The sequence below is a fragment of the Carlito syrichta genome, unplaced genomic scaffold (assembly GCF_000164805.1).
Source record: "Carlito syrichta isolate Samal-C Ts95f unplaced genomic scaffold, Tarsius_syrichta-2.0.1 Scaffold303013, whole genome shotgun sequence".
In the NCBI taxonomy this organism is placed as follows: Eukaryota; Metazoa; Chordata; class Mammalia; order Primates; family Tarsiidae; genus Carlito; species Carlito syrichta.
In genome coordinates this window covers 275,186-284,525 of record NW_007247109.1, presented here as the reverse complement: position 1 = coordinate 284,525, position 9,340 = coordinate 275,186, and the positions used below count along the sequence as shown (strand labels likewise).

Sequence of the window (9,340 nt, the reverse complement as noted above, 5' to 3'; positions counted from 1 at the left end):
CAAAAAAAAAAAAAAAAAAAACAACTTCAAGTCGCACAAAGTATCTCATGCTCAGGCTCCCAGCATGTGCCACATAGACTGCGTGGTTCTCCCCGTGGCCTGCGAAGCTATGCCCCCACCCTGTCCTTGCTGGGTGCTCTCTGGGACCATTGCTGGTGTCTCTCTGTTGTCGTGGTGTACCCAGGTCATGGGCCTGTGGTAACCCCACACAATGCATGAGGAAAGCCACTTGCTGGGCCTCACTGGCCCCTGAGGGGTCCCACCTGCCACATCCCACCCATGTTCCAGAGGGCAGCCCACACGCTCTCTCCCCAGCACCTGGGGACATGGTCCCCTCTGCTCCCGCTGTACTCCCTTCAGGGCTCCTCTTAAAACCACCTTCACCCAGGGCCCCTCCCACCTCACTGTCCCCAAGAGCAGGGTCTGCCCTTGAGAGCAGGGTCAGCCCTTGAAAGCACGGTCTGTCCTCTGAGGCCTGTCACAGGGACACTGAGGACCACACACAGGGTGCAGGCAGGCGCAACACAGGCCCGGCAGGAACAGGTGGTGGCCGAGACCGGGCCTGGGTCCCACCCCAGAGCCATGCACCCTGGCATAGGGCGTTCCTTTCCTGCTAGCTTCGGGAGCAGGTGCCCCCTCGACCCCAGCCTCAGCCCAGGCCCCACATCTGTGTCTGCCTGCAGTCTGAAGCGAGAAATGCAGAACCTCTCGGAGGAGTGCAGTCTGGAGCCCGTGACAGTGTCGATGGCCTACGTGTACTTCGAGAAGCTCGTCCTACAGGGCAAGCTCAACAAGCAGAACCGCAAGCTGTGTGCTGGCGCCTGTGTGCTGCTGGCTGCCAAGATCAGCAGCGACCTCCGCAAGGGTGAGGTGACACAGCTCATCGATGTGAGTAAGACCTGGGACTCGGGTTCCGGGCGGAGGAAGGGCACCTACCGCTCACCAAGTCTCTCCCTTGTGCAGAAGCTGGAGGAGAGATTCCGCTTCAACCGGCGCGACCTCATCGGGTTTGAGTTCACGGTGCTCGTGGCCCTGGAGCTGGCCCTGTACCTGCCTGAGCCCCAGGTGTTACCTCATTACCGACGCCTCACCCAGCAGTTCTAGCCAGCCCTGGGGCATCTGCTGGCCCTTTCCTGCCCCACCAGCAGGGGTGCTGCCTGCAGACGCTGCTGGTTCCCTGGAAAGGGATGCTGCTGTCATTCCAAAGTACACCACCCTCAGGGGTGGCTCTGAGGATCTTCCTGGATTTTTACACAAACTACACGTGGGTTTTGTTTTCTATGTTTTCTGGTGCCTGTGCCCAAGACCAGACTGGCATCAGGACCTCTGGCTGGCACCTCGTGGCGGTAAGTCCTGATCTCGCAGCACCCTCCTCCCTGGCCTGGCGTGCCCATGAGTGCAGGGCTGCATTTCCAGGTGTTGCTGAACACACGGAACTTTCTGTGGTTCGTTTACTTAACCATCACCTGGGATACTGGCTCTTTGGACATGGAGGCGCAGCACTGTAGTCCCTGATGGTGTCCCCATGTCCCTGGTTCCTGCCAGCCCGCACAGAGCTCCTCCAGCCTCCCACCTGCCATGCCCACTGTGGCCAGCAGGGCTTCTGGTGTCGGTTTAATCCTGCAAGAACAGATGCCTGACTTGTCTTGGTCTCATTTTTTCTCCAACTCTTCCTCAAGCATCGTGTCACTGTGAAATCTCGCTGCCGTGCCATGCATCTGACAGGGCACAGCAGACACCTGCCCACCCTGTGCCAGGACCCATCCTCTGCCCCTCGCCAAGAAGCCTGCCTGTTTGCAACACTCTGGGCCCCAGGACAACTGGCTGTGGGCTTTTTTTTTCCTAAGAAATATCGTGATGGGGGAAATAATATATTTATTGGAACTTGGGATTTGGTTCTGTGGGTCTTTAAGAGAACAAAAACTGGTTAAATGAAGCCTGCTGAAGTGGACTTAACCACACTTGACTTGGTGGAGGGACACCAACCACACCCCACACACCAAGGCCACACTGGGGCCCTCCCTTCCTACACTGCAAGCAGGTGGGCTTGTCCAGTGCAGTCCACCTTGCCAAGCAGCCAGCATCGTCCCCTGTGCGCAGGCCTGGGCCTGTAACCAGCAGGGCTCTCCTGGGTTGTTCCAGGTTTGTCTGCAGTTCCCATGGTGAATTTAGCCTGGCCCATTTTCCAGGTAGTTGCCTCACTAGACACTGAACAGCCAAGGACTATTGAGCTTTCTTCACAGGCCAGCTGGTGTCAGAAATGACCATCCTGGCTGAGCCACTAATCTCTCTTTCCTACTGCTGTCCTATAAACCTGCCCGTCACTGGAGGGGGCTCTGGGGCACCCCCACCTCCACCCTGTAACATGTTCCATTCTATTTGTGTGGACTGGTGCTTCTGCAGAGATGCCAATCCTGCTGGCCACATCTCAGACCAGCAGCAGCTCCACCCAATGCCAGCAGAGGTGCAGGGCAGCTGCCCACCTACCAGCTCTTTGCAGGCTGCATCCACTTGGCATTCACCGGGGCTCTGAGGACCAGAGACAGCAGGTGTGTGGGAAAAGCTACAAGACAGGACAAACCAAAGCCCTTCCTCTAACCTCATTGTGGAGTCTTCCTTGCTACAGCCAAAAGTCCTCCCAGGCTAAGGATGATCCCAAGCCTCACATGTGACTAACTGCTGCTAGGACACCTGGGTGTGACTCTCCCCTGAAAGACCATCTCTCCTGCCACCAGAGACCCACTGAGGGCACCTTCGTCCACACTATGAGCACTGCAAGAGTTCCCTGCCTAACCACCTGCCCCCCCAAGGCTTTGTACAAACAGCAAGCAAACACTGCTAAGCACAATATTGAAGTGTTCTTCATGGGATGAGATGTGGTCCTTTGCCATCCTGGTCTGTGTGGAGCCCTGCCCTTTGGTATGCCCACTAAGAACACCAGGAGCTGCCACTGTGTGGTATTCACGGATGACTGCAGTAAGTCAACGTCAAACCAAACCACAGGCTGATGTGTCCTCCTCTAGCATGAGTCCAGGCATCTGAGTGAGTCTAGGGCATCAGCTGGACCGTGACCAAATGAAACCAGACTTGGTGCCACATCCAGGGCATCAAGAACAGCTGTGATGTAAATGTACATAAGTGAGTGCCTGACCTCAGAGTGTGCAACAGTTGGGTTGCTTGTCATAGCTGTTTTTAAATGGATGGCGTGTTTGTGCTTTAAAGTAAACCTTAGTTTTGCAACACACCTCACAGCCTGTCTCCTCTAAATTCCCGGGTACACCACCCCGCCTTTGTCTTCCATTCACAGCAAAATGTCAGCCCTGTGCCCTCTCGAGTCCAGAGAACACCGACAGGCGTAGAATGCACCAACACAGAGGTTGTCACTGTTTATTTATGACAAGTGTTTCACACCTGTGGTCTCTCCAGTCAAAAGTTCCTAGAACAAGGAGAAAAGGACAATGTCAAAACCATATCTCAAAGTCCTAGGCCTCTCTGCCCAAATGCAAGGCCCCCTTACTTTGAGACGATGCCATCGGCCTTGGCCAATCGGAGAATGGAGTCATCAGACTCGCCCTTTAAAAGAGAGAACCACACTGAGAACATTCCCACACCACAAGATGGCAGAGGCACACGGCCACACCTCCAGCAGAGCGTACAGAGCCGGTGTGGAAGGGCAGCAGACTCTGCAATGGTGACCCCCAGTGACTGCAAGAGGATGGGGAAAGGGCTGTGACAGCTGGCACACTGGGTCTGTTTACACAAAGCAGAGCAATCTTTTTCCTAGATTCCTAGGCACCGCCCCCCCCCCACACACACACACACAAGCAGCAGGCAGGCAGCCAGTACAAGCCACCTGGCTCAAACCTACTCTGCCAACAAACCAACTAAGGCCCAAGAAAGGGAGAGCACCAACACTCACTCAGATGCCCAGGCCCAAGTCCACAATGGCCCAGGGAAACACTCACCATCCTGCGAATGGCCCCACAGATAGCATAAGTTTTAAACTGGCCATTAAACCTGCCGGTAACCTTGTCAACCTGTAAAAGACAAAAAGTGTCACAAACCACTCACCCAGCAACTTTAGCTCTAACCTGGGGTTTGGAAAACATCAACCTGCAAAACCAGCCCATCCCTGTACCTTCATCCTCAAGGATCCCTCCCCAGCGCAACAGGTATCTGAGCTTCCCGCCACCCAGGGTCCGCTCACCTCTGCCACATTCATCTGGATGGACGCATGGTCCTTGGCACCGATGATGCGGTTGCTGGCGGAGCTGCGGAAGGGGCACGCGTGAATGGGACATAAATGTGGGACTACAGACCGGCAAGAAGGATGTGGGGGAATGGACGAGAAGGGGACCTGGAGAGAGAAGGTGGGGGTAAAGTATGGGAGAGGAAGGATGTGGGGGAGATGGACGGGAGAGGGGGAGGTGGGGAGATGGGCGAGACGGGGACGTGGAGACGGAGACAGGAGAGGAGGGGAGAATGTACGGAGAGGGGGAAGCAGAGAGAACGGACGGGAGGATATGGGAGACGAGGTGAGGGAACAGATAAGAGAGAACGTTGGGGGAATGAACGGGGGAGTGAGGGGAGGACGGAAGAGGGGACGCGAGAGGCGCAGGCGGAAAGGCGCTCACCATTTCCGCGGCACGTAGAGGTCCACGAACTCGCCGGCGTCGTTCTGCATGTCTAGGCCGCGCCTGCGAAGCCACCGCAGTGAGGACGATCAGACCCACACCCTGACGCCCCGCGCAGGTCTGCCCGGTCGGGCAGTACCCTCACCGTGTCCCAATCTGTCCTCCCGCCCGACCCCCGTGCCCGCCCTGCTCCCGGCCCGCAGCCCGCGCCGCACACCCCACCTCACACCACCACGCTGCAATCCCGTGGAGAAAGGAAGCAGCGCCGCCCGGGGCAGAGATATCGGCGGGTGGGGCGGGGCCTCGGAGAGTGCTTCCGGGTCATGCCGCCGCGCGAATCGGCTTAGTACGTTTCTGCCGGCCGCTGGCCTCCCGCCTAACGCGCTTCTGCTTCCGGCAAGCAGTGTCCGGCCCGGCCCCGCTGAGATTTGGGTGTGAGCTCACCGGGCGGTGGTCGCCCGGCGCACACGGCGCTGTTGAGCGAGACGTGGCGTCTCGATCGGGCCCGAGGGACGTGCCCGATGGACGCGGTCGCCCCCTGAGCACCTCGGGAGCCGCGAGGGAGCAGCTGGGAGAGGAGCCCGGGCTTGGAGCCGGGGCTGCCTACTGGTCCCACCCCGGCAGCGGGCGAAGGAAGCCCCGGGTGTTCAGCCGCGGGGAAGCGCAGGCCACTCTCGAGGGCGGAAGCCCCCCCGGCCCACCCCGGAGCCCAGGAAAAGTCCCTGACCGCCCTGGGAGCCCATCTCTCACCAATCCCCAGGGTCAGGATAGGGGAAACCGCGTGAACCGAGGCAGTCTTTCTAGCCTTGGCCGTATTGTCACAGCTACGGGTGATACCCTTTGACCCCGTAGACCCACTCCTGGGAACTTGATCAAGGAAATAACCGAAGGTGACACCAAGATGGGCCACGAGGCTGCTCGTTGATTGGATGAAAGAAGCGGAGAATGGCCCGGCGAGGCCTTAGGGAGTCCACTGGGCAGCTCCAAGCCGGAAGGGGAGGCAGGGCCTGCGTTGGATCTTCTCTGGGCGAGAAGGCGGCCAGGATGTAAAGGCCAACTCCTCAGGAGCCAAGGCCCGAGCAGAACGAGGGCCAGACCCCTTGCCTTGCCCCAACCCAGCCCCTCACCAAGGACCCTTCTTTACTCCTGCTCCTCTAAGCTCCCCTCATTCCACCACAGAGCAGTGTGGACTGAGATGCCAGGAATGGAGAAAACAAGCATCCCAGCCTGTGGAGCGAACATCCCAGGACCACTGCCTCTTGTGTGTGGTGGCATGCACACAGTCCCTCAGAGAAAATGTCTGCTTGGGACTTTGTCTTCCAGATGAGACGGACAGATGTACTCAGGTAGTGTGCATACTGCCTCCCCTCAGGGCTGCCCAACGCTGAGCCACAGGGGCCTTCAGAAACTCTGGGACCCGCCCTGCCCCTTTGCCTGGACAGCCTGCCTGTGCTCCTTTGCCCATGCTCCATCTCCCGTGCCACTGCCCTGAGCCAGGTCTGTGTCTGCTCTACTGCCATGAGCTCTCCGAGGACCAGTTCTTCCTTCACATGCCAGGCTGCTTGTCATTAGACACTCCCCCATGGAACCGCTTGCCTGATCATCTCCTCACTGGCCTGGGAGCTCCCTGGGTCTGCTCTCCCTGTAACACTGCACACAGTGCATGCAAGGGACAGGGTGAGTGCAGTGCCAAGGAGCCCCCACAGTTCAGCTGCACAGCACTGTGTCCGCGTCATGGCAAGCTTCATTGCGACTATAGGAGGGCTCAACATCTGGGCCTGGTTGGAGCTGCAGCTAGAAACCAGATGTTCATATGGGCAGCGAGTCCGTGGTGGCGCCCCTGGACTCCATCAGCCAGGCATCAGAACTGAGGTTACTGAGGCCACTGTCTTCCAGGATGGCCACTCTGTTCATGCAGGCCCTGAGATATGTGCCTTTCCAGAGCCCCAGCATGAGTGCAGAGCTGACTTGTTTGTGTTGTAGTTGACATACGTGCAGCAGGGCCGCCTACACGTCTGTGTGCAGGTTGATCCCACAAGGCCTAGGAGTCAAGAGATTCTGTGTAGCTAGCTGCAAGGCCAGAGACGGGCAGGGAGTACCAAAAAGGAGAACACTCCAGAGGTCTGCAGCATGTCTTCCTCAGGTGTTCAGCAGAGTTGTTAGTGCATGTCCCCAAGGCTAGGGACAGAGCCATGCCAAAAGATTATGCAGTGCTCACATAGGACTGGAGATAGTGCCTGTTCCCATTGCCTAGACTAGACAAGCACAGTTCACAGGGCATTGGGTGGAATACTCAGAAAAATCTTGCCTTGGTAATGGGGAATAATTGTTCCTGCCCTAATGTTACCCTGGCCCCAACAATTACAAACTATAGGACAGATCTGCGTGACCTTGGATTTAGTAACAGGTCATCTCAAGTGTGTCACCAGAAGCATAGACATCAAAAGAAAAAACTAAATTAGACTATTAAAATTTAAAACTTAGCTGGGCACAGTAACTCATGCCTATATTCCCAGCACTTTGGGAGGCCAGGGCGAGAGGATTGCCTGAGCACAGGGGTTCGAACTCAGCCTGGGCAACTTGGCAAGACCTCATCTCTACAATAAATTTAAACTAGCCGGGTATAGTGGCACACACCTGTGGTTCCAGCTACTTGGAAGGTAATTCTTCCAAGAATTACCTGAACCCAGCAGGTCAAGGCTGTGGTGGCCATAAGTACGTGTCACTGGGTAACAGTGAGACTCCACCTCAAAAAAAATTTAAAACTTGTGCATCAAAGGACACTACAGGATGACAAGACAACCCACAGAATGGGTGAAAGTATGCAAATCATTTCTCTGATGAGGGTTTAATATCCAAAACATATGTCCCTACAACTCAATAACAAAAAGACAACTAAATTTTAAAGTGGACAAAGGACTTCAATAAATATTTCTCCAAAGAAGACACACAAATGGCCAGTAAGCACAGGAGAGGTGCTCAGCATTGTTAATCATCAGGGAAATGCAAACCATAATGAGATACCATTCATCCCTATGAGGACGACTATAATTAGAAAATATAATGTGTTGGTGAGGATATGGAGGAATTGGAACAAAATTGACAAAAACAGTTAGCTTGGAAAGACCAAATGTACCAGTGATAGTGGGAGTGTAAAATGGTACATGTGGTGAAAACACTTTGTAGGCCGGGCTCAGTGGCTCAGCCTGTAATTCCCGCACTTTGGGAGGCCAAGGCAAGAGGATTGCCTGAGCCTGCGGGTTCGAGACCCACCTGGGCAACTTGGTGAGACCTCATCTCTACAATAAATCAAAAATTACCTGGGCATGGTAGCGCACACTTGTAGTTCCAGCTACTTGGAAGGCTGAGGCAGAAGGATCACATGAGCCTAGCAGGTTGAGGCTGTGGTGGCCGTGAGTGTTCCATTGCACTCCAGCCTCGGCAACAGAGTGAGACTCCTACTCAAAAAAATAAAAATATCTTTAAAATACCCTTTAAGCAAAAATAATAATAATGGAACTTAAAGTATATAACACATGTGTAGGCCGGGCTCGGTAGCTCAGCCTGTAATCTCAGCACTTTGGGAGGCCGAGGCGAGTGGATTGCCTGAGCCTGCGGGTTCGAGACCTCGTCTCTACAATAAATCAAAAATTAGCTGGGTGTGGTAGCACGCACCTGTAGTTCTGGCTACTTGCAAGGTTGAGGTGGAAGGATCGCCAGAGCCCAGCAGATTGAGGCTGCAGTGACTGGGAACGTGCCACTGTACTCCAGTCTGGGCGACAGAGTGAGACTCCAGCTCAGAAAAGTAAATAAATAGCACATGTATAAGTAAAATGTGTGTCAACAATAGCATACAGACCAGAGGGGAACTAGTGGAAGTATGTAATAGCGTGTATGGTTCCTGCACTGTGCGGAAGTGGTGTCTCAGCCTGAGAAGGGGGAACCCAGGGATGTTATTAAACATCCTCTCAGGCACAGGACAGCCTTCCACACACAGAACTGTCCAACCCAAAATGCCAGATTGAGAAACCATGCCCTAAAGTGAAATAGCTAAAATATAGCTAAGGCCACAAAGGAGAGAAAATGGAAAGATTCTCAATCCAGAAGTGATAAAGAGAGGAAGACAAGACGGTGCAGTGGCTCACGCCTGTAATTCCAGCAGGCTGAGGCAAGAGGATTGCCTGAGCCTAGAGTCTCAAGACCAGCCTGGGCAACTTGGCAACACCTCATCTCTACAATAAATTATAAAATAATTACCCGGGCATGGTGGTGCATGCCTGTGATTCCCGCTACTTGGAAAGCTGAGGCAGAAGGATCGCCTGAGCCTAGCAGGTCAAGGCTGTGGTGGCCATGAGCATACCACTGCACTCCAACCTGGGAAACAGAGTGATACTCCAGCTCAAAAAAGAAAAAACATCTTGGGCATGATGTGATTGCCAGCCAACAGCCAGACCCATGGCCCCCCAGAGCAATCCCCCCATCGTTAGCCATTTGAGCTGAAGCTCCACTCAGCCATGGAGCAGAGATAAGTCATTTCTGCTGTGCCCTGCCCGACTTCCTGACCCACACAATAATGGGTATCACAAGATATTTATTTTTTTTTTAAAAATAAGCCGGGCTCGGTAGCTCAGCCTGTAATCCCGTGCTTTGGGAGGCTGAGGTGAGTGGATTGCCTGAGCCCGCAAGTTCGAGACACGCCTGGGCAA

At 54.9% G+C, this 9,340-nt stretch overlaps 2 protein-coding genes across 4 annotated transcripts in view; one reads left to right on the top strand and one right to left on the bottom strand.

Annotated features, from left to right (window-relative positions):
* Nucleotides 1-1,876, top strand: part of CABLES2 (Cdk5 and Abl enzyme substrate 2) — a 7,342-nt gene extending 5,466 nt beyond the window's left edge. The window contains exons 8-9 of the mRNA XM_021712014.1: nt 684-888; nt 964-1,876. Of these exons, the coding sequence (XP_021567689.1) occupies nt 684-888; nt 964-1,104 (346 nt within the window). The 3' untranslated portion in view covers nt 1,105-1,876. The remainder of the gene's footprint in view (nt 1-683; nt 889-963) is intronic.
* Nucleotides 1,877-3,356: 1,480 nt separating this feature from the next.
* The window catches only part of RPS21 (ribosomal protein S21), an 11,270-nt gene continuing 5,286 nt past the window's right edge, over nt 3,357-9,340 (bottom strand). The window contains exons 1-6 of one of the 3 annotated variants that reach the window (XM_008057440.1): nt 4,857-4,932; nt 4,635-4,697; nt 4,208-4,271; nt 3,966-4,037; nt 3,518-3,573; nt 3,357-3,436 (exon numbers count right to left, since the gene is read on the bottom strand). In XM_008057440.1, the coding sequence (XP_008055631.1) occupies nt 3,427-3,436; nt 3,518-3,573; nt 3,966-4,037; nt 4,208-4,271; nt 4,635-4,684 (252 nt within the window). In that variant the 5' untranslated portion in view covers nt 4,685-4,697; nt 4,857-4,932 and the 3' untranslated portion in view covers nt 3,357-3,426. Of the gene's footprint in view, nt 3,437-3,517; nt 3,574-3,959; nt 4,038-4,207; nt 4,272-4,634; nt 4,708-4,856; nt 4,933-9,340 lie in introns of those variants that run through there. The other 2 variants (XM_021712018.1, XM_021712019.1) reach the window with 2 other exon arrangements.